At 34.3% G+C, this 25121-nt stretch overlaps 4 protein-coding genes across 5 annotated transcripts in view; 3 read left to right on the forward strand and 1 right to left on the reverse strand.

The window, feature by feature from the left end:
* Positions 1 to 5889, forward strand: part of Atx-1 (Ataxin 1) — a 39583-nt gene extending 33694 nt beyond the window's left edge. The window contains exons 2-4 of the mRNA XM_013316928.1: positions 2932 to 3380; positions 3487 to 3720; positions 3841 to 5889. Coding sequence (XP_013172382.1) covers positions 2940 to 3380; positions 3487 to 3720; positions 3841 to 4170 — 1005 coding nt within the window. The 5' untranslated portion in view covers positions 2932 to 2939 and the 3' untranslated portion in view covers positions 4171 to 5889. The remainder of the gene's footprint in view (positions 1 to 2931; positions 3381 to 3486; positions 3721 to 3840) is intronic.
* Positions 5890 to 8620: 2731 nt separating this feature from the next.
* CIAPIN1 (cytokine induced apoptosis inhibitor 1) lies at positions 8621 to 10962 on the reverse strand. The gene is given in 5 exon segments (NM_001312192.1): positions 8621 to 8807; positions 9093 to 9199; positions 10076 to 10241; positions 10438 to 10667; positions 10746 to 10962. Coding segments are annotated over 5 exon segments (753 nt in total). The 5' UTR covers positions 10891 to 10962; the 3' UTR covers positions 8621 to 8702.
* Positions 10963 to 11487: 525 nt separating this feature from the next.
* LOC106121107 (uncharacterized) lies at positions 11488 to 12760 on the forward strand. The gene is made up of 3 exons (NM_001312379.1): positions 11488 to 11716; positions 12175 to 12324; positions 12471 to 12760. Exons 1-3 carry the CDS (start codon positions 11633 to 11635, stop codon positions 12591 to 12593), a joined length of 357 nt encoding a protein of 118 aa, NP_001299308.1. The 5' UTR covers positions 11488 to 11632; the 3' UTR covers positions 12594 to 12760.
* Positions 12761 to 14197: 1437 nt separating this feature from the next.
* LOC106121091 (dual specificity protein phosphatase 22) overlaps positions 14198 to 25121 on the forward strand; it is a 30087-nt gene continuing 19163 nt past the window's right edge. For both annotated transcript variants that reach the window (XM_013316589.1, XM_013316590.1), the window contains exons 1-2: positions 14198 to 14616; positions 22605 to 22721. In XM_013316589.1, the coding sequence (XP_013172043.1) occupies positions 14596 to 14616; positions 22605 to 22721 (138 nt within the window). In that variant the 5' untranslated portion in view covers positions 14198 to 14595. The remainder of the gene's footprint in view (positions 14617 to 22604; positions 22722 to 25121) is intronic.

The raw sequence follows: 25121 nt of genomic DNA on the forward strand, positions 1-25121 counted from the left end.
AGGTTTTGAGATGCAAAAATGGTCAAGCAATTCAAGTGAGTTATTAAGTCAGATGAAAAATAAGTCTAATTGTGAGATAGAAAAGTTGACTTTCAAAATGGATCCTATATTCAAGATTCTAGGTTTGATTTGGAATAGGCAAGATGACACCTTCCACATTACAGTCCACTTACCAGAGTTATCCTATTCCATTACTAAAAGATACATCTTATCAGACATTTCCCGTTTATTTGATCCATTCGGATGGTTATCACCTGTTGTCGTAACGGCAAAGGTTTTTATACAGAAGTTATGGCTTTGTAGAAGAGATTGGGACGAGGAACTGCCACTTGATTTAATTAATCAATGGACTACATATAGAGAAGATTTGAGTAATTTGCAAACTATTACATTATCAAGATGGTTGAAATTACATTCAAAGAATAAGCTGGTGGAGATACATGGATTTGCAGATGCTTCGACAACAGCGTATGCGGCAGTTGCATACCTGAGAGTTATTACAGAAGAAAATGAAGTATGTGTTAATTTAATAGCTGAAAAAACTAAGGTAGCTCCATTAAAACAAATATCCGTTCCGAGATTGGAATTATGCGCTGCTGTACTACTAACGAGCTTACTGAATGAAGTAAGAAATATATTGAATATTCCTAAAGAAAATGTTTTCGCCTGGACTGATTCAATGGTAGTTCTGTCTTGGCTGCAGTCACAGCCAAGCAGATGGAAAACATTTATAGGTAATCGAGTTTCTGAAATTATACAGCTAATGGATAATGAAAAATGGCATCATGTAAGGTCTTCTGAGAATCCAGCCGATCCAGCTTCGCGTGGAATTAGTGCAAGAGAATTACGAACAAATGAATTATGGTGGCACGGACCGAGCTGGCTAAGAAAAGAAAATATTTTATACGAGAAGAAAGACATTCCATCAACAGAATTAGAAATCAAGAAAAATGATATCAAGACACTACATGTTTCAGATGAAGTCTCTATATGGGAAAGATTTTCTAACTTAAATAAACTAACAAGTGTCTTAGCATACTGCCGGAGAATGAAGTTTAAGAAGGGTGAGGAGAAATCTTCTTATTTAACTACTGAAGAATTGAAAATCGTTATGAACAGATTTATTTTATTATTTATATTACAATATCAGGAATTATGCTTTAGAGAAGAAATTCAAGATTTGAAGCGGAACAATAAAGTGAAAAGGAGAAGTAAACTGATTACTTTAGATCCTTTTATTGATAGAGATGGCATATTAAGAGTAGGAGGCAGGTTAAATGAAGCCAGTTTCATATCCATATTCAGAAACATAAATCTTCTTACGAGGTGGCAACTTTTACAAAGGATGATGTCCCAGTTTTGGAAATGTTGGCAGTTAGAGTACTTGCATACAATGCAACAAAGATACATATTTTTAGATTATTCCTCACGGTGGCCGGTCTTTAATGGTTTTAAAGACAAAGGTCTTTGGTGGCCGGTATGTCCAAGGAGTTTCAATACTTTAAGTCAGGCCACAAAGAAAAGAAGAAATAATTTATTCATTTAAATTTGTAAAAATTTTATTCGTTTGTCTTTTTCTGTTCATATTCAACAATACACGTTTATTTTCGAAAAGAGTGAATTTTATTTTATCTTTCTAACACCTATTATATATATGCTAGATATGCCAATATGCTAGTATTAGCAATATCCTGTCTTAAAAAGGATTCGTTGTGTAATATTTATCTTGCCAGACGTCCTTACACTGATCTCGATCCACGCATGTTGTAGACAATTAATTAATACTGACTTTACGTATAATGACCAGACATATGAGGTAAATGTAAAAAAAATATTATTTATCGCGACACTCAGTCATTATTGCTAAGATATTGTTTTATATCATCATCATCAGCTCACTATACGTCCCCACCGGAAGGCTCGGGGCCTACCCTAAATTAAGGGTGATTAGACCATAGTCAACCACGCTGGCCAAGTGCGGGTTAGTTGACTTCACACATATCTTTGAATTTCTTCTCAGATATGTGCAGGTTGCATCACGATGTTTTCCTTCACCGTAAGAACATCGGATTACTGTATATATGTAAATCTGAAATCGAAAAACACATTGGTACATGGCGGGATTCGAACCCTGGACATGCAGATTGCAAGTCAAGTGCTTGACCCCTGAGCAGCCGACGCTCTATTTTTATGCTTTATGTTAAAACTTTATTAGTTCATTACAATATTATAAGATTGATTATTTAAATAATGTAACGTTAATTTCAATCTAATGTTAATGGATGTCAATTAACATGTAGTTTTGTTTTATTTTGGAACATTAAAATATTAATGTAAAATATCGGAACATAGTGTATAATGTCTTAATCAATCACTTTATCCGCAACATATATGTAGATAGATCCGACATCTGCACTTCCCTGTGTGTGTAACTGATCAGAGGTTGCATGTGTGCGATAAGAATGTGGGGCGGCTACGTAAACTTTATAAATAGATTTTATTCTTAAACATAATCTACATGTAATTGGGTAGAGGCGCTTACTGACGAGTTTAATTCCTTATAAACGCATCGAGTGAACGTAACACGTGTTGAACGCATCTGTTGAGTAAACAATCGCTTGTGTTTTAACTAGAAACTGATTTTTATTTTCGTGTAAACAGGACATGGTACAAACGACTTTGTGTAAGCTATCTTTTTTAATACCATTCGAAAGATGAGATTATGAAGTACTTATACATGTATTGCACAACAGGGCATCATTTTTTACTTTAGTTTATGAACTGTTTTTCTTTTAAATTACAATGTATTCAGCGGTTTTGTTAGTACTACAGACGCATTAGCCCAGATAATAACAGCCATTGCAGCCGAATTTGTCACTGTTTTAAAGTATCGAGAGTAGGTTTTTAATTTGTAACTGTTGTCATTTGCAGCACATCCGATGATCTCGGCGAGCCACCCCGGCGAGGCGCTGGCCCAGCTGCAGCTGGGGCACCTGGGCCACCTGTACCCTGCGCCGCCGCCCGCCGCAATGACGCCCGAGTTCCTCACACCCCCGCCGCGCCCCTATCCGCGCTACGCCGCGCGCCGACCGCGGGACCCGCCCGCGCACACCGCGCCAGCGCCGCCGCCCGCCCCTGCGCCTCACCCTCCGCCCCCGGCGCCCTTCGCCGGCTATGCGCCCTTCCTGCCGCATGCGCCCTACGCCTACCTGTACGGCGCGCGCCCGCAGCCCCCTGCCGCCTACCCGTTGCGAGCACGCTCCTCCTCCGGTTTCGTGCCCCCTGCGCCCGCGCCTGCGCCTGCACCTCACCGTTCGCCGGCGCCCGTGCCGCACGAACAGCCACCGCCTGCGCCCGCGCCCGTGCCTCCCTCCATAGAGGTAAAATGTCTTGTCATCTCATTTAACTTGTGTTTATACCAATGCTGTAAAATTCTAACAAAGTTAAAGGCAAGAAATAACAACGTATGTTGTATGATGTTTTCAGGAGGCACCGATGTCGCCGGAGCGGGGTGCACCGGCGCCGTACTTCTGTCGCGGCGCTATGATCCGGCTGGAGGACGGGTCGCTGCGGCGCGTGGAGGAGATGCGAACGGAGGACTTCGTGAGCAGTGCGGGCCGCAGCGCGCACCTCGCCCTTACCAAGTGTACGCTGCTGCGCCTCGACGAGCGCGGCGACAACCTCGCACTCACGCTCACCTATGATAGGAACCGCACTCAGGTAACACAAATCACCACAAAATTATTCCTACCCTATGCCTCACACAGTCGCACAATCTAGTTAATACTTATCGATTATTATTTAATAACTTATTTTTAATTATTTATTTGTATATTCCAGGTGGAGTTAGACTGGACGGTGGACAGGCCGTTCTTCGTGTACGGACGAGGCTGGGCATCTTGCAAGCCGGAGCGCACGCTGGCGCGGTACGGCCTGCGAGTGCAGAGGCTGCAGGTCGGAGACGTCTGCGTGTCACTGGTCGCTAAGAGCCACACGGCTGCTAACGGCACAGTTACCAGTAATCTGGGGGTTAATAATGTCACCAGCTGTCTACCAGCACCGCCACAGACACACCCAGAGAACCTCAGTGTGAAAGAGGACGCCCGCAAACGACGCTGGTCCGCCCCCGATGTGAACGACGATGACCGTCCACCGCTCAAGAAGCGTTGAGCGAACCATACATGTCAAATTGTGAAAACTTTCCCGTGCGTTCGCTCGGACTTTGCCCCGCTCTAGCGAGGAGATCGTGAAATTCATTAGTTGTAAAGGTGAGCCAAACTCACATTGTAATGTAGGTAAAAAGATCGACCCAGTGACTTCGCGTGCGCAACGATTTAATTAAATTGATAGGCCTTAAAATCCGTTTTCATTCAAAAGAAATAATTTAATTACAGATAAGAAAGATTAATTTTTGATTAGATTTAAAATTAAGAATGACGAAACAATTTACAATTTAATTTGTTCTATAAATAGAGATGGAACGATTTAAAAATCGCGTGAATGTGACAAAATTTTCAGAGTTCCCGCGTTATTTTGACATGTGACAGATTGAAAATGGCCGGCAATATATTTAAATCGGTACGCGTGTGTGCGTTCGGTTCGATGTAGTTGTGACAGCAAGCGCTGACCGTACGCTTACGTTCTCTCGGGGAACACCAGGTGCTTATTTCTGTCGGGTGCTTCTATACGCGTTCGTGTAATTAATGTAAATAGGTAAATTAAGTCTATTGAATATTACACTCCATGACCAATGTTATGTCACAAAAGTGCCGGAAACTTTATACCACGCTGAATACTATATAAATCATTTATTTACTACCGCAATCAGAGCTGTTAAGCGTCACTTAATGACAGATTAAAGTCTCTGAGTGCGGCAGATAGATGTAAATATGTTTTTAATTCACTAAAAATTTAATACTTGTAAGTATAATTATTTCAGCGGATAAAATTTATTTTAATATTGGTTCTAATATTGTTCACATGAAGCATAAACCCAAAATAGTAATATAACATGGAGTACGAAATATCTGAAAGAGCACAAAATAACAACGCGTAATTTATCAGATCTTTATACTAGGTTAGATATTGTGATAAATAATGAGATTTATATCGCCCGTCTCTGACAACTGGCGACGGTTAAACTTAAAGGTACAATGAATTGTTGCGAGATATCTTGGGTTTCCACTAATGAAACACTATACAAAACATATTATCTTCTCTTTCATTCTCTTTGAAAGAAAGAGATAACAATAGTTTACGTATAAAAGTTTTGTTAGTGGGAATAACGAGTGATGTTGGCGTGTGCTTAAACTCCGATTTATCGATATTTGTGGGTTTCCGAACTAAACTTGGTTTTGTTTCGAAGCAGTCCTTTAGATTATTTTCCGGATTACCCTGATGGTTGTGACAGCGACATATCGTGCGCGGGTCGCACAATTTGCAATTCATTTCAAGCGTTTCTATTTCAAAAAACAAATTAGAAATTTCAGCGAGTACTTAGTAGAACAAATGGCTGACTTCTTGAGAAATAATTTGATTATATTGTTTATACATTTATTGTAAAATAAAAATATATAATGGTCATGGTTATTAGATGCCATCTCTATTGGTTTTGACGTCCATGTGTGATACACTTAACTTTTCTACGAGAAAATGTATACATAATAAACACACCGTCTGTGATATTTTGTAGTTCAGAGTAGGTATGAAGTATTGCTTGGAAAATATATATGTTTTTAGAATAATAAGTGCGTTATTGGTAAGGAGTCGTAGTTACATACTCGGGAACGATACGCTGGATGACAAAAAAAAATTTTGATACAAAATAAACATATAGCAACTGTGATTAATATACATATAACGTTACACAGATAACGACAAACACATGGCCATATCAACATATTCTTTTTAAATATTAAGACATGTTATCAATTGTCTTTTATTTCAAATTATCTTTGATTTTTATTAATTAGGAATTAAAAATCAAAACTTATAACAACAAACAGAAATTCTTTTAAATAATTCTTACAATTAAATTGACCTTTACTTCAAATTACTTCGTTTAAAAGAGGTAACTGGATAACATATATAAAAATTCATCTCCCCTAACTTATAAAGATGTCATTTTGAAAAAATTTTGTACGTAAAGTTAGTACAATAATTTGGCAATTTAGCGACTGTGTATTGTGATGTAAACTTGCCAAACTTTGTGTACTCTGCGCGGCGGGGGTGGAGGGGGGTCGATATTGAGGTGTTTTCATTGTACCGTCAACTGTCGCGTGCTCGTCGGCCATTCGCTAAGGGACGAGCGCAGAGCGCGGACGCACCGCGGACGGATAGTGTTGTAAACAAAAAAACGTTAATAATTTGTTGTATAATGTATGTAATTCTAGTTTTATCGTTTTTTTTATATTATTTGTAATTTTAATGAAAGATCTCATTTTATTAATCGGTATTTTCTAACAAGGCGCTTTCATTAGATCATGACTAAGCCTACCTCACAAACTCTAAGACTAGTGTCTCGCGGGGAGACGCGATCGCAAACGAGTCTAAGCAAGATCTCAATTTGATGAAAATAAACTTTTAAAAAGACTGGGACGCTTTACTGAATGTTGTGGGATAGTAGTTTCTTCGAAGATATTACTTAAATTATGAGATAGGAGCATTTATTTTGTAAACGGACGCCATCGGCTCCGCTACGACAGGATGGACGATCGTTAAGTACAAAATTCGTTACAAAAAAGTATTATTTCCTAAAATCCAAATTCAAAAAAAGTATTAATTTATTTTCGCTCATAAAGTTGATTAGATGATTTTTTCCACGGAAGTTGTAGAATCGCAATAATAGATAAGTAATTTTTCTTTTCTTTCTTTAATCTTAATATTTCATGCATATTTGATAGTTGTTGGCGCAATCGATGTTCTTCCGTGTTTTTATATTAGGATAATTTAAACACATCATAAAGTATATAATACTGATTTCATTACGACGTAGAACTTTCTGTCTATAGGTACGCGTCCATTGGGCCGCACTGGACGCATGGCACGCTCGGTCACCAACGGATTTTAGTTTGCTTTCCGCGCCGCCCGCATGGTCAGACAAATCCATTTAATCCGTGCGTGCGGTGCGGACGCACTACGCGGTAGGGCCAATAGACGCGTACCTTATACATTCTATATATGCATATTACATATATAAAATATAAAACTGTTATTTTATGACAACTGTCTAAATTTGCCTTCTACCGCAATGCTCACTCGAAAACTAAGAATAAATAAAAATTTTGTGTAAATTTAATAATTTCTAAACTTTTAATCAATATGCAATTAGTTATATGCAGTCAATATTATTTTAAGATTAAATTAAATATATTTCAAGAGTTTAAAAATTATCAGTAAAAAATTGCTTGGAAATAATTCGCATTGTATTCTCGTTTTTGAACTGAAATTCTTTTTAATCTATCTGAGACTTATCAATCTGGCAACACTATTATTTTTGCATGTTTCTATTTAAATATTATCGATGTTAATGCACACAGGTTGTGGATGCGTGTAAAATTATTTGCTGTGTTTATAACCGTTGTAAAATGTATGAATTTATAGTTACATTTAATAAAGATTTAAATTACGAGTAATTGTTTTATCATGGGTTTGTAAAGTCAAAATTTCTGCATAAAACGTATCGTTATACCTGTCATCTTTGACAGAACAGAGATATGTTTTATACTGGGATTTTGTTTTTAGAAACCCACGGTAATTGTTGCCAATGTTAGGTACGGCCAGTAATGGTTTCCATAGCCTTTATTTAGTATACCATCATTAACACAATATTCTGACACACAATTGTGCCATCCTAACATCTAGAAGTTCGAATGTTTATGGTAAGTTATTGAATAAATTTAACCAATTGAAATTTATAATTCACTTTATCTTATCATAGACTCGTGGATCACATATTAAAAACAGTTTTATTAAATAATTTTTTTATCGCAAAACTTATATTGTCGATATAATACTGTTTTTAAAATGTAACTGTAGAGAACAGGTAATATTGTGTCATTTAATTAATAGATAAATAATTATAAATAAAACTTGTTATATAATTATATGACGATGGCAAATATATATATTTTATTGTATAGCAGAATGAGTAATAATTGAAATAAATGTAAATGGAAAATGTTATAGAGCGAGATATGTTAAAACTAAGTTAACTGTTTGTAAAATGAAAAGAGAAAATATGTATAATGGAATATTTGCTATTTTATTGTTTTATTCACTTTATTCCAAACTAGTTGTCAACCGTGACTCTATCCGCGCAGAATTAAAAAAAAAACTAAACAAGAAGTCTACTTGTTCTTCCATACTATGTTCTATACATATGCCCAATTTCATCGAGATCCGTTCAGAAGATACTTTCAAACACCCATCCATCCATTTAAATATTCGTATTTATATTAGTAAGATTAAGATGATTTATTAAAAAATACTATTCACAGAATTAAAAACACACATCAGTGAGTTGCAATGAGTGCCGACAATCGGTCCAGACTAATTTAAGAAAGGATAATAGTACAAATAAATAAAATATAAACAAAATATTTATTAAAAAGCAATCACAACTCGAATACTATTAAAATAAAGTTGAAAACCATCTTAGTTTACAACAGATTCTAAGGAAATTATGAACTATACTGCATAACTCATATATCAGACTTTAGGTCCAACAACACTTTTTCTCCAGGCTTAAAAGCCGGCATGCCGAGGTACGGACAGGTCGCACAACGGAACGCATCTCCAAGGTAACACTGAAAAAATAAAATAAAAATTTAAAACCTGCAAATCCCAATAACAGATTACATATCGAAAATGGGACCAAGCAAATCTGTAGCAGTGAGTGTGTTAAAATTCAAATGACACAGATATACAAACAGTCCTAGAAAGGACATCCAAACAAGATGTTGAAAAAATAATTTAAACATAACCTATACCAGTATCCTTATTAATATTAGCAGAGAACAAAATTTAAATCTATGTATTGTGGAATTAAACAGTTTTGCTAACAATTTATCTCAATAATGTTGAATACTCACACTCCCGCAAGACGATTTCGGCGTGTCTTTAGTTTCACCTCGCAGCTCCTCAGCCAAGCCGCAGCTGCAATCCGCACACGCCTTACGCTTGCCCGTTGTAGCGCAAACTGGAATTGAAATAATATCAATTACCATCCATACAACATATCACTAAACATTAACTACATAAAGATTAAAAAATAAGGTAAATCATTTTATATAAAGTTCATCAGACATTTCGGAGTCAACTAATAAACATTGGTTCAGTCTTGAAGGCATAGACATTTTATTTGGCATATCTAGAACAAATTTATGTTTTTGTCTACTACAATACTATACTTATTTTATAAAACCTTCATAAAATATATCAAGAAGCTGTTGAATCGCGCATTGTATTGTAGATATAACGATTGTTAACAACATGCAATTGAGGCAATAATATTAAGCGTCATTATTCAATAAAGCCGTTGACCTTAGTCACGGCCTTAAGCACTTGGAACACAAAACATTTATTACTCGCAACACAAAACCTTTAATTGTACATGCAGCCAAAAAAAATGCGATAACTAAGTATATGTTATGTGATAGTGGCATAGATAATATTAAATTTTTTTGACATAATTATCAGCACTGATATAATCAAAAGATATTTATCTTGCTTTGATTATTTTGTGTTGAATTCTACAAAGGAGAGACTATGGTTTGCATCCCATGTAAATTCTAGCAGCTACCTGAGAATGATCTTTATCATTCAGCCACATTTTCTTACCATGAGTTTGCAGAGTTAAAATATTGCAAAATCATCCAACAAATACACTTTGAAAATATATAAAACTTATACTAATATAAATGTGAATGTTTATTTGGAGGTATCTCCAGATCGGCTGAAAGGATCTTGTTTAAATTTAGCATAGAAGTAGAACAAAGACTGGAAGAACACATAGGCTACTAATTTAGCAGACAGAGTTTTAGGGGTGACATCTAGTAAGCTTATACATATTTACCTCTAAGAGATTGTTTGTCCGGCTTCTTCAAGTCATCCTCGTCCAGAAGTTGATCATCATCAATAATTTCATCATTGTTGCCTCCTGTCCATGCCTCCTCTACTGTGTCATCTAATTTCCATACTGCAGGCTTTTGTCCCAGTTTTAATGATACTTTTGAACCCACCTAAAATTAATGTTTACATATGTATGTGATGACACTTGATCATATAAAATGCTCAAACAAAAAAAGTAGTGGAATTAATTTAAATTATTAATTTTAAAAGTGCACAATTCAGTCTATTCATAAACAAAAAACACCATAGATTTTTAGAATACAGTAATTTCTTAAAAAAATAAAATAAGTATTTACAAGCACTTACCTCAAATTTAGGTTTTTCTGCAATGTATGTATTATCAGCACTTTTTGTTACATTAACAAAACCATTGAGTTTTAATGTACTGGACAGATCTGTATTATCTTTGACAGTTAATCTACCACTTGGCTTAAGAATCTTTATTATTAAGGATAATAAACTATCACTGTGTTCAACGGAATGCGGTGGAATGAGATTGCATAGAACAGCATCAAATGAAGATTTAGGTCTAGATGCTGAAAATAAAAACAGTTTTTAACATGAAAATAATTAAATTACAATCATTATAATACATTTAAGCTTACAATACTAACAGTCATTGATCATTGTGGAGTTTTCTAGAAAAACATTTCCTTCTGTAGCTATGCTTTTAATTTCATTTACAAAGTTAGCAATGTCATTTTGTTCACTTTTATTCCAAATAATTAAGATATTATCTCCCTTTTTCACAAAATCCATTTTATTTTAATAATCTTTTTAAAATATGTAAAATAAATCAAAAACAACTCTATAGCTAAAGGCTAAGGCAACATAGAGTGGTAAAAGTAATAATGATAATATTCTTTGTAATGGATCAATTACACTTTCCTTTCAATTCGTTTGAGTAAATTTTTAAGATGTTATTTAAGTCCGAGTCCGACTAAATTAATAATTGCTTGCCCACGGATGCGCAAATGGTGCATCAATTTGACAAAAAAAAATCCTTTTAAATACTTGACATTGAACAATAAATTATAGAGAAAAATTAAAGATTATAAATTCATGAAGACTATTGAAATATTGTGTTTGCTTATTTTATGTTTCTCACGTAATTAAATAAGATCAGCAGATATTAATTCATACTTAGGCTTTGCTTGGATTTGCAGCAGGAATTACGTTATTAGTTTAAAAATACTTGGTTTGGTTTTTATCCAAAAAGAATAAAAAAGATGTTTATGTTTCGCCATCTACTATCGCCTTTTATTTATTATTTATTTTATATACTCTTTGATCGCCTTGTCAGACGATTTGACAGTGGAGAAGTTGACATATAACAGCAACTTTTTTTAAAGCTGATAAAGGTTATATTTACTTATCACTTAAAAAATTTGGCCGTTCATAATATTTTTAAAATAAAATGGTGTAATATTAATATATAATATTACAAACGTGTATACTTACAAAGTTTATGTAAATATAAAGACAAAAGTTTGCGTAGAAAATGTTTTATGAAGCTTTCTTAGCAGGTACATGGGCATCAATTGGTAGCACTTTGGGTAAATTATCTGGAACGCCTACAATTGTAGTAAGTAGAAATAAACAACACAATGTTCTTTATTGAAATTAAAAGTTATTTAATGTAAAAGAAATATAAATTGAAATGTATTATAATTAACTAATTCCAATTATATATACCTTCATAAGTTGTATCCTCAGAAGAGGTATGGCTATTTTTCTTAAGAAACAAGAAAAAGTGTTAAGTGGTAGCGCTACTTATCTTAGAATTAAATTGACTTGTCTAGGCATTGATCTTTCACTTCCTAAGGTGAGAAAATACAGAACTAAATTTTGTTGTGATATTTTCCCACTAAGCAAGGCAACTGTTACTGAACTCCACCAACATAACACAAAGTAATAGGGAACTAACAAAATGTATGTGTGTATATGAGTGGGGAAAAAAGTGAGCAAGTTGTGCCACATGTAAGATCCATCTATTTCTATCTACCCTCTAAGTGTAACATATTCTTTATTTATCTTATATAGGGTGATAGCTACTTAATATGGGCTATACTTCTGGCTGTGATGGTGCTAACCAATACATGGGGATGTCGTTACTACCTACGCTCGTTGGATGCAGCGAACAACTCTGTAGCACCTACTGTCATCTCAGCGGCCTCTAGTTATGTATTATCAGTAAGTGTCTCTTTCCACTAAGGCCAGCCTATAATGAAAAGGTTACATACAGTCATTTTTGTGTTTATCCTAGTCAAACTGTTAAGTATAATAGAAGTATTAACTTATTTATACAGAAATAATCACGGTATTATAATTTGTTACAGGTCGTAATTGGAGTTACTTTGTTCGATGACGGCGCCACTGTGCTATTGTGGTTGGGCATATTTTTCATAGTCATGGGACTGATTTTGGTAGCGCGACCGCGGGTTGATAAAGTCAAAATATAGTCACTTATGTTTATTTTGTACTGTAAGGTAAAATTTGTTACATATTAACTACATGTTATAGTAAGGCGTTTTTCATTTTCACTAGAATCGTATTTCTTAAGATGTAAAAAGTTTTTATTAGAATTTAAGTATTATTTAATGTTGCTTTTTTAAATTTGTCCGTTCTGTGATATTTTAACAGAAAACATTTTAATAAAATATTTATTATAAAAGTTGTTTTATTTCATAAAATTCGTAAGTCGTTTCAACATGCCATGTTGGACACAACATAACTATTGTAGATGTTGATAGACACTATGTTGGTACGTAGTTAACATATCGTTACGTTATGTTGGACCGTAGTCCGACGGCATTCAGAGATAAGGCACGTGTTGCCGCACAACACTTATTTGTAAGTATATTCCGCCACAAGCATACCGCATACCGCTTTTATTTTTATCAGATCTATAATTATCTAGTATCGAGCAATCGAGTATAAAAAAATGCGTAGCTAAGGCCATACATGTCTATTTACTAACAAAGTATATAATATATTTACATACGAGTGCAAAACATAATTCTTCATTCGGATAAATAAAATGAGGTTCTCACGTTGTTTGCTATGAGCTACGAGCAGTTACAGTCGTAGCAAGGAAGCGTAGAGATACAAAGTCCTGTAGCACATAGCCGTGAAAGCGAACATGTAGCAAAGCGTAACGCAAAAGATTTTGAGCTGTAAATCTAGCTGCTAAATATTTTGTGCCTGGTTAGTTTCAAAATTGGTAGAATCCTTATAATTTGAAAAAAAAATCGTAAACATCATATTGACTTATACTATCTCATCAAGGAATTAAAGTAGGTCATAGTTGTGATCTTGTTTTATTATTTTTTCAATACATTTAGTGAAATAGTTATAAAATCACAAATCTCGATAAAGTTAATTTAGATTAGTTGATTTCGAACACATGGTAATTCCAAGTACCGCTTTGCAGTTGCCCGCGTGCCCTGGGACGGATTAGTAACGTCGTAAATATTTATCGATTATTTTTTATCGACAATATTAACCTGGCCATGTAGAGATTATAGTAATGGTAATAAAAGCTGTTACGATTTTACTTTGTTATATATATTTTCAACAACAAAACATCTCACCCCAGTTCGCTCGGTTTAGACAAAGAAATTATGTGGCTTAAATAATTGTGTTGTTGGCAAAGTTAAAAATAATTGTAGTATTTACTTGTAACGTACACATTATTCTCCGTTGTGTTAGGAATAAAATTGTAATTGTATTGACTCAACACTAGCCTCGCAAAAAGGTCGACGTTTATGTCCCCTCACTATTCATTCTGACACTAGATTTGAAACGAAAGCACGTCATTCGCGCCAAAGGATTGTAATTAATAATGTCTAAAAGTTGTGATGTTTTTCATTTATTTATACGAAAAGATTACATATTCTTTCTCTTTTACATAGTTTCCTTTTCAAGTTAAAATATATGATTCTGTTGTAACATATCGATATCTTTTTCCGAAGGCACATCATTAGGCAGGCTTACAGACGCAGTGCCTCTGCCGCCCGCCCGGTTTGCGCTGGCCCCGGCGTCAGTACCGCGTCGCAAGCGGCCGCGGACGCCCGTTTTCGTAACTCACTAATGTTCCGTTACAGTTTTCTCAAAATCGTTTCGTTTAAAAGAATTTTTCAATCGATAACAGAAAGTAGTCATTAAAATTAAATTATCGATAGTGAGACATCACTAGTGTGATTAAAAACGTACATTTCTGTACGATAACTCGATGTGTCGATAAAAACATCGATAGAATAGCAATCGCGTGTATCACCGGCGTCAACAATGTAGCCATAGTGACGTTACTGTTGACAATTTGACAGTTTGGTAATGTTAAACCATTTTTACGAGTCCCAATTATGATTTCCGAAGTAAAAAATGTGCGGTGTTGGCGTGTTTTGAGATTACTTTGAGAGATTTGTGGTGATTTTTGTGTACGTTACAACATCACCTTTAAAAATGGGAAATGGAATGAATAAGGTAATATACTTTTTTATATTTTATATAATATTTAATATAATATGTTGTAAATAAAGTGTCCGGCACATTGCAGTTACGTAACTGCCGTGTCGTAGCGGCTCTGCTCGTAGCCTTCTCGTAGCGCGTGCCGCCTGAAAACCGAGAACAAAGTTCGTTTGTTACAATGTCAGAAAAGTAAAACTACCCTCATAAACCAACATCATTTTATTGAAACTAAATTTTAATATTACACGCATAAGGTATTTTTTATATTTTTTGTTATTAATTATCAATTTGGTTTTGTTATTGTAGTATAAACAATTTTTTTAATGTTAAATGTATTTACCTAACATATAACATAAAGTAAAAAAAGTGTTTCAAATTGGTCGAATAACAAAATTTTTATTCAGATATTAAAATGTAAATACTGTCCATAAAATCGTCCTTTTAATGTTATAAGAATTAAATAAAATATTATAGTAGTATATTTATATAATAGTAAAGGTTCCCGAGGTCTGCTATTTTTCTTTTGCCGGGCGCATGTAGCCTTCAGTGTCACACATATGTGATCTGAATTTAAAATAGGATAACCTTTCTCTAAAGCTTTAAATATATTTCTAAAATAAAACTCGTCTATTAGGTTAGTTATTTGTGCAAATTAATACCAGTTCATCGATTCATAAAGAAATTTTTTTTTAGGAATACTTTGATATCTACATGATGCTTGGTTACAAAAATGTCACGTTTAAAATTGTTATAAAGTAATTGTTATGTTACTATACCTTTTTTATGAATTTCCACTATCAAAACACATGTGAAAACAACGTCATCGCTATCATTCTCTTCAAAAAAAGAGAGATCGACATATTTTTAGTACAAATATATCAGCAATGTAAACTCACGCTAAAATGACAAGCATTACCTGTAGCGTATAGAAAAAAACCGCTTTTACCTTTTACAACTAATAAAAGTAATTTAACCAAAAAGATTTTGTTTGAAAAAGGTTCACCTATTCCGGCCTTCGTTTAGCAGATACTTTGAACAAATGGGCTTGGAAGTTTCATTATAGTATGTATATGTATGTAAAAGGGTCAATGAACTCTGGTGGCCCGTTTACTAAATTACATTGGTTTTTTTATTTTATATACGCCCTTTCTCACGCTATTCCAAATTAAAGTATGTTGCCTATACTTTTCGATGTTACGCTTTTTTTGTATTATTTACTAGCGACGGTCCGCGACTCTGCCCGCGCGGTATTATAAAAACATAATTGTTAGCCTATGCCTTCCAGACTACATTCTATATGTATGCCAAATTTAATTGAGATCCGTTCAGCTGTTCTGGAGATACCTTCAAACAAACAAACATAGGAAATGAGGGCTATTGAAATATATTTTAAAAGACGCAACGCTTTCTGCGTTACCATGTTTATCTATGTTGATAAATTAATATTACTAACGTAAATTACAGATTGTAAAAAATATAAGAACAAGCCAAACGGAGATCCTTAATATGCAAAATCTACGATTACGAGTTATTTTATTAACATACATAAGTGGATTCTTAGTAGTCCAGATATGGTTACCTTTGTTAACAATTTAAATGGGTTAAATTAGTCTTCATTGCATGTTCCAGTTTGTACTAGATTAAGCGAGCTGTTGAACATTTTAGGCCTTTCGTGTTTGCTAATAATATAATTATATACATCCTATGTTTGCTGAATTACTTTGTTAAAGTTTATGTCGTTGCTGTTTTTTTTTATCATTTTATTATGTGTTACTTTATACTTCAGATTATTATTCGATGAACGCTTAAAGTTAAACTTTGTTATATAATACAAAAGAGAATGTTAATTAATCTCAAAATATTATAAAAATGTTAATAATGAAATTTCCCTTACTATGTTTTAATTAGAACTACTTCCATATTTTACTATAATATTATTAATGCAAATGTTTGGATGGATGGATGTTTGTATGAAGGTATGACGGCTGAACTGATCGAATGGAAATTTGGCATAGATGTAGGACATAGTGTGAACACATAGGATACTAATTAAGTTTTTTTGGTTCCACGCGGACGGAGTTGCTGGCGATAACTAATAAAATATATATTTATTTGTACTGTGGTAAAAATATGAAGGTATTGAAATAATTTTCATCATCATCATCAGCTCACTATACGTGCCCCCCGAGGGGCTCGGAGTCTACCCTAAGTTAAGGGTGATTAGGCCATAGTCAACCACGATGGCCAACTGCGGGGCGGTTGGTATGCGGTGGAAAGAATTTTAAATTCCTTTTTTTGTTAGAAAATGTCAAGAACAATAACATTGAAAGTTCTAATATACATTTATTAAGTTACGTTTGGATTCACGAAACTGGGTCAAATTGCCTTTCGGTTTTAAGGTAACGAGCTGGCTAATTATATTTTAATGTAATACCAAAAACTCTTACAGTATTAAAGATTTTACTATCGTTTTAGCGCGTTGAAAAATATATTTTACTGTGGCTTCCACTTCCTATAAACATCTGTAAAGGTGTTTTATTTTCTTTAAGTGGAAACTCAACCTTAAACTGTTCATAGGGCCAGATTTAGCATTTCCGGCGCCCTGGGCGAGATTTTTGTGGGGCCCAATTTTTGTGTCGGAGGAATCTTTCAACGTTATGGTATCTTAGTGGCACTGCTGACCCCTTTATATCCGACGCCCTGGGCATTTGCCCCACTTCACTCTAATCTAACGCCGCTACTGTTTATGTATATACCTAATTCTTCATGCTGCAGGCGATAATCCCGCTACATAATAAAATCTACGTTCGCGTGATTACGTGTACTTTGTCCAGTCACGCGAATTACGATGAAATTATTGACGTTACATTTTTATATCGAACTAACGATATGGAACAAAAATCAAACACACATCAAATTCCATGAAACCTAAAAGACTGATATAATCTTTACTCTTATTTTTTGCTGCTTTTATATTTCTTTTTCCTCACTTTTCATTTCATCATCAGCAACTCCCAGACCTTGTCCCACTTACAGGTCAGAGCACCGAATTTCCGTCCTCCAAATTAATCTATCTACCGTCATCTCCGTCGTCACCTTCATAATCATGGTACCTTTCACGCAATCCATCCGTCTCTTCCTAAACTTACTTCTACATGCGATTCTTCCCTTCTCATAATAAGCCCAAACCACGCCAAACAGTTATCGCTAATATTATTTGTTATGGAATCTGGATAACCTTAAAATTACCTCTTATTCCCTAAACACAAAGCTGAATCATGTTTTGTGTGTCACCTAGAATTGCCAACTTTCATTGAACTATAGACCCGAAAAAAAGACAATATTGTTTCAGTAAAAACAACATTTTATGTCATCAGGGCACATATAAGGAAAACATAAATGAATATGATAATATGGCGAGGTACACAAGTATCACGAGGTCCAAAGGCATCGCGAGGAACGCGTCTAAAATTATGCTCCTTGTGGTAAAGTGGTCGTTTTATGACAAACAAGTGCGGTTCGCTGTTGACTTTCAACTGCTTTTACTTTTAGCGAGGTAATGAGCGGTTGTTTTTTTTACCGTGTGTTTTAAATGACACGACACCGTTATAAAAGCTGGATAATTGTCTATGAAATCAGTTATTTTACTAATTATGTTATTTAGATGTATTTAGTGTTTTCTTCATAACTATTTAAAGTTAACGTTTATTTACGTCCGGGATTTGTCAGAAAGATGTGTATATAATGTTGAATATTTGAATTAAAGTCATAAGATTATATGAAAATATTATTTTCCAATTTCAACTTGGTATATTCGAAGTTTCACTGTCAGTTCTTGTGACCTTTGGTGTGAGTGTTCACGTAATGATATTTTGATTTCTTGCCAACTGTGTTGAGTTATAGTATTTCGATAGTCATTTCTGCTTATTGATCTGAAGGATATAGACAACATAACATTTATCGCTTTTTAAATGTAAAGTAAAAGACACGTAAATTACACAAAGATGACGTAAGCTAGGGCAGATTTATTTTATAGGTTAGTTAGACTTTTAGCTTTTAACTTTTATCTTAGTAGCAATTAATTAATCTTTGGTACTAAATAACTAACTGTAGGTTTCTGAGAACAAAATTCCCGTTTAAAATATATTGTTATCTCTGTTTTTTGTCAATGATAATGACAGGGATGACGATATGTTTACAGAGATTTAAAAAAAACATGTTTACTTAATAATCACTTTAGAAGTAGACAAGAGATCAAAAGAGTCATCATCAGCTCACTATACGTCCCCACCGAGGGGCTCGGAGCCTACCCTAAGTAAAGGGTGATTAGGTCATAGTTAACCACGCTGGCCAATTGCGGGTTGGTTAACTTCACACATATCTTTGAGTTTCTTCTTAGATATGTGCAGGTTGCATCACGATGTTTTCCATCACCGTAAGTACGTCGGATAAATGTCCATATGTAAATCGGAAATCGAAAAACACATTGGTACATGGCGGGATTCGAACCCAGGACCTGCAGATCGCAAGTCAAGTGCTTGACCCCTAAGCCACCGACGCTCTATCAAAAGAGTAATAAATTCAATTCATTGAGGACAATTTATGAAAACGTAGTGGAAACTTATTGTCATCAAATGCATAATTAAGTGGAGTTGAACAATAAAAGAAAAATAAATCTACTGACAACAACAATCTTGAAACATAGCGAGACATTTATCATTTTGAATGAAACCAGAAGATTAATTTTTATTCAGCCTCTCATTTTTCATTCGCAACAATTGTTTTGAACTTTTCTGTTCATCATTTTTTTTATATTCTTCACGACCTTGTGCTACAGCTTACATTATGCTTGTGTTTATAAGTGTTATAAAACTGTCTCATTTTGTGTCGAACTTGAATAATGGAGTTTAAATGATTTATTTCAATTTAGTACTAATGCTATTACGCGATTTATCGCAGTATTAAAATTAATAACCTAACCTTTTTGTCAAAGTCAGTCCAGCCGTTCCGGAAATAATCCGGAATATACGCGGCCTTGCAGACAGACAAAAGATCACTTTTTCATTATCAATAACGCAAATACATGTGTATGAAATATATATATTACATAAAGACACTAGAGCGTCGGTGCTTCAGGGGTCAAGCACTTGACTTGAAATCTGCAGATCCAGGGTTCGAATCCCGCCATGCACCAATGTGTCTTTCAATTTCCGATTTACATATATACATTTGTCTAACGTTGTTACGATGTAGGAAAACATCGTGATGCAACCTGAACATATCTGAGAAGAAAATCAAAGATATGTGTGAAGTCAACCAACCACGCAGTTGGCCAGCGTGATTGATTATGGCCTCATCACCTTTTAATTAAGATAGGCTCCGAGCCCCTCGGTGGGGACGTATGCTGAGCTGATGATGATGATGATACTGACACTCCAATTTAGTAATATGTAGATAAAGATACTGGTAAGATACGACAAGGCGAAGACATGATTTTGTTGTATTATATTTATCTGTCCATGTTGGCAGTATTGATTGCTGACGTATGAATACATAATTGAGCTTTAATTCACATACAACGGAAGTGTTTGTTATATAGGTCATTAAGCATTAATAAAATAGTTTTTTACATAAATTTTAACTGTATATGTGAAACTATTATACTTACCCACATGTGTCTACTACAGTTTAGACGTAAAAGGTTAAAAGTTGTTTTAAAATCACAATGCAAATACAAAAAAGCACAAAAGACTTAATCCGAAACTTCGTACCTGAAGTTTCTATCGATGATATTTAACAATGAATCTTGTAACAATAGAATAACAAAGACTACTTGAAATCTCCACTCTACCTTATATAATGTAAAGAAAAGCCTTTAGAATATATAAAATGTCTTTAAAATAATATATATAAAGACTAGTTCCTGCCCGCGACTCTCTTCGCAGCGGATTAAAAAATACATAGTAGCCGAATCTCAGACCTGTTGAATGTGCATATAAAATTTCATAAAAATCGGTAGCTAATATTGTCACATGAGAATTTTATATATTACTGTGTGAGGTTAATTAATTATCTATACATATATATGTATATAAAAAAAGTTGTGGTAGTTACACTATTTATAACTCAAGAACGGCTTTACCGATATGGCTGAGAATTGGTGAGGTAGCTTAGAGCCAGGAGACGGATATAGGATACAATTTTTTTTTCGAATTTATGCCTTGAAGAGCTGCTTTTTATTTAATTTACAAATATTATAATGCGAATGTTTAGATGGATGTGATGTGGATGGATGGATGGGTGTTTGAAGATATCTCTAGAACGGCTGAACGGATATCGATTAAATTTGTCATACGTATAGAACATGGTCTGAAAGAACACATAGGCTACACTAATTAAGTTTTTTATATATCCAACCGCGAGACAGATAGTTTTTAATATTTTCATGGAAAATAATAATAAGATTAATTGGATCAATGTCTTTTATTATAATGAACAAATAAACAAATAGATTAAAGCTATTCTATAAAAGTTGTTGATACTTTAATCTTTGTGCAATCGGATTACCGTTTTAATAATATATATTTTAATACCGTATTACCATTAATCCCATGTTGTTTATGAATTAAAAGCTTTATTACATCCCATTTATGGTAAAATATATGTCCATACTACCTTTCGCCCGCGACTCCGTCCGCTTGAAAAATAAACTTAATTAGTAGCCTGCGTGTTCTTCCAGACTACTGACTCTATATTCTACGTCTATGCCAAATTTCATCGAGATCCGGTAAGCCGTTCTAGAAATACCTTCTAACAAACATCCATTTAAACTTTTGCATTTATTATATTTCTAAGATGTGCTATCGGATTTAATACAATATTCGATCCGATTTTGCAATGTAAATACATCGAATATAAGTCGTTGATTTGACGAACAACAATGTATGAACAAACAGAAATTACAATTGCGTCTTAAAATATAATTATGTTGCCTCGTTGAGGACGTATTGTGTCGCACGACCGGCACGTCAAAAGCGGCTTGTGTCCATTATACTAGCTTCCGTAGCAGTTCTCACCGCCTCCACACTAATTGCGAGACCAAGTGTAATCACCTAAACTTGTACACTTTGCAGCACTTTTATTAAAATATAGACCTGAAATATTTTATTTATAGACATTTGTTGATAACACTCTTAAAGTTGATAATATCTTCGGTAATATTAAACACACAAACGGTACAATTTTCGCAAAATAAAAAACAAAAGACAATTTAACTGTAATAAAAAATATTACTTAAAACTAATATTATAAATGGGAATATTTAGATGGATATATGGATGGATGGATGTTTGTTAGAAGGTATCTCCAGAACGGCTACATGGATCTCGCTGAAATTTGCTATAGTGCAGAGTCTATAAGAACACATATGCTACTAATTTAGTTTTCTTTTATTCCTCCGGACGGAGTCGTGGGCGACAGCTAGTATATTTTTGCCTTTCTCTTTAAATTTGTTTGGTTATTTTGTAAAAAAGTTTTCTATATAAAATATGCAAAGATATGGCTTTAATAGGCAATAAGTAATGGCCAATGCTTTTTCCTGAGCTTTTAGTACTTCTATAACTTTTTCAAGGTACAAAAGGTCGTCTAATGGATTACTTTGATTCACGAGCAAATATTAGCTTCGGTAATATCGGTCATTTTATTCTTTAGTATTCATAGTTTTTTTTTTTATTTCATACGATTTTCGATAAGTTTTTTAATATAAATTTTTAGCAAAGCTACTAAAATATTCTTTTATGAACGACGCCATTTCTATAACGAAACATATTAGTATCTTAACTACACAAAAAAGTATAAAGGAAACATGATTTAATGTATCACGAAACAGGGTTTTATTTCTAATGGGTACTTGACAATTCTTCTCACAATATGAAAAATAATTTATATTTATCGTAAGAAATTAAAGAGATTTGATAGATTTTGATTATCATAATTTTGTATAGGTCCTGCCTGGGCTGTACGTGGGCAACTACCGGGACTCCAAGGACCCCGTACAGCTTGACAAGTACAAGATTACTCACATCCTGTCCATACATGATGCTGCCCGTAGACTGCATTCCGTGAGTATATAACACAACAAACCATCAAAAAATAGTTAAAGAGGATAGTCCTTCGAGTCGGATATAGTGGAAGGTGATAAACGAGCAAAATACCACCGGAATTAGCCAAAGTAGCGATGTGAATATTACGAATACGGGAACATAGGACTTTAAGTCAAGTTACTGCGTTTCATATCACATCTACAACTAGGTTTGAAGTATACAGCTGTTGGAGACCTTATTCTATTTTTTTTTATATCATAAGGTGGCAAACGTGCGAGCGGTCATCTGAAATCGCTGAAATAGCGAAGTAACCTTTGCTCATAGACATACGCAATTGCATATGCGTTGCCTACCTTTAATCGACGGAGAAGTGGATGTACAGAAAGAAAATATCTTCCTTTCCATGCATCCTCTCATTCGGAAAGTCCATTTCATATCCCAACCTTTCTTTATAAAAGAAATTAGGGAAGGGAAAGGTGACTAAATTAGGCCTCCGGGACGCACACTCATCAGACGAAACGCGGAATTGCTTCCACTTGACGCCTGTCTTCTGTATGGTCGTGGTATTTCACCGGGCGAGCCGGACAAATTCGTGCGAAGATGTTAAATCGGACTCTACCACTGTTGAAACCTTGAACATACGACTTTAAGTCAAGTTACTGCGTTTCATATCACATCTGCAACTAGGTTTAAAGTATACAGATGTTGGAGATCTTATTCTAATTCAATCCAGCCATTAATTTACTTGGACGTAGTAATACGGTGGATGCCTTTTGTTATATTGTTCACGTGTAATTTATTGCTATCTTTTGAATGTAGAGTCTTGTCGTTTTGGAACGCGGCCAACTCTTTGAAGTTCTAGAGTTGATGCTTATGTTACAATTACTGTCACATATTGATAAATAAATACATTTTATTTTTATTCATTATTAATAATACAAATTACTTCTGATACTTTTCAACCATTTAACAACACAAACTGTAAAGCAGTCTCAAAAAGATCTCCCTCTCACTGGAGAAGTATCGAGTAGTCACAATGAAACACTGGTTATATCTTGGTGCGAGTCAACTTTATTGATATGCGATCGGCAAGTCGATAAACATACTAAATAAATCAATATCGTGATCTAGTAATATGTTCCGCCATCTATTGATATAATAATGTAAACTAAATTGACATAGCGTTTGACACAAACTAACTAGTTAGTTCCTTATGAACCGGTTCAATCGTCAAACATCGTATGAGAGCGTAATGAATTAACATTATGAAAAACTAACAGTCGCCTGAGACTCTGTTCTCGCGGAATTAAAAAAAACTTCATAAGTTGACAATCTACATTCGTGATAAATTTTTATCAAGATCCGTTGAGCCGATCTGATACTTTCTAACAAACATACATCCATCCATTCAACGAAACTTTCTCATTTATAATATTAGTAAGATTAATCTTTTCTGCTTCAATAAAAAATGTTTTTTTATAAATTAAAATACTGTTAAATGTTTCTTCCTAACTTTTCTTTGTGTACTTCACTTTGTGTTCGCACGGTTCTCAGTAACGAGATGTCTTCCACACTCGCGTCCAATGATTTATTCACTGTCTCGTCGCCATTATGCGCTCATAAACTTTGATGACACACTGCCAGCGTTTATTATAAATGCTTTCATCTACTTGATTTTATCATATAAACAACATTAAAAAAATACATGATTTTTTTTAAATTCAACTATGGTTGAGACCCTCTGTTAAAAATAAAATCCGAAAATGTGGCAGTGTATTGACTCAACACTAGCCTTACTAAAATGTCGTTTATGTCCCCTCACTGTCCATTATGACACTAGACTTCATAACGAAAGCACGTCATTCGCGCCAAATGATTCTAATGTCTAAAAATAGAGGCACGTGTGTTTTGATAAACTTCTTTTACCATCAAAAAATATTGACATACTTTTATGAAGTTTCATTTAGCTTCAAATATAACTAAATTTAAGATAATAAGAGACGGAATAACAACGTACGTACACGTAACACGTAAAGTACGACTTAACCGAGAGAATTGAGTAAATTAAAAATAATTCTTGGATAAAAAGAAAATTTACTGATATAATAATGTGAAAAACCTTTCCGGTAAAACCATGAGCGAAGCTCCGCTAACTTATGGGCGTTAAAATTGAATAAATGATGAATTGGTAACTTTGTAGGGAAACGCCGGTCTGCATTTAAAATATTCATCAGTAGAGCGAAGTTTTCCTGCTACGATGTAATAAAAATTACACTAATCGTATCAATTCCGTTTTGTAAAAACGTTATATTCATTCACCCTGATAGTAAGTATAGTTCACTGGAAAATAATATTACTAACTATCGCCTACGAATCCGTTCGCGCGACAAAAAAACAACTTAATAAGTAGAATGTGTT

The sequence above is a fragment of the Papilio xuthus genome, unplaced genomic scaffold (assembly GCF_000836235.2).
Source record: "Papilio xuthus unplaced genomic scaffold, Pxut_1.1 DF826945.1, whole genome shotgun sequence".
Lineage (NCBI taxonomy): Eukaryota > Metazoa > Arthropoda > Insecta > Lepidoptera > Papilionidae > Papilio > Papilio xuthus.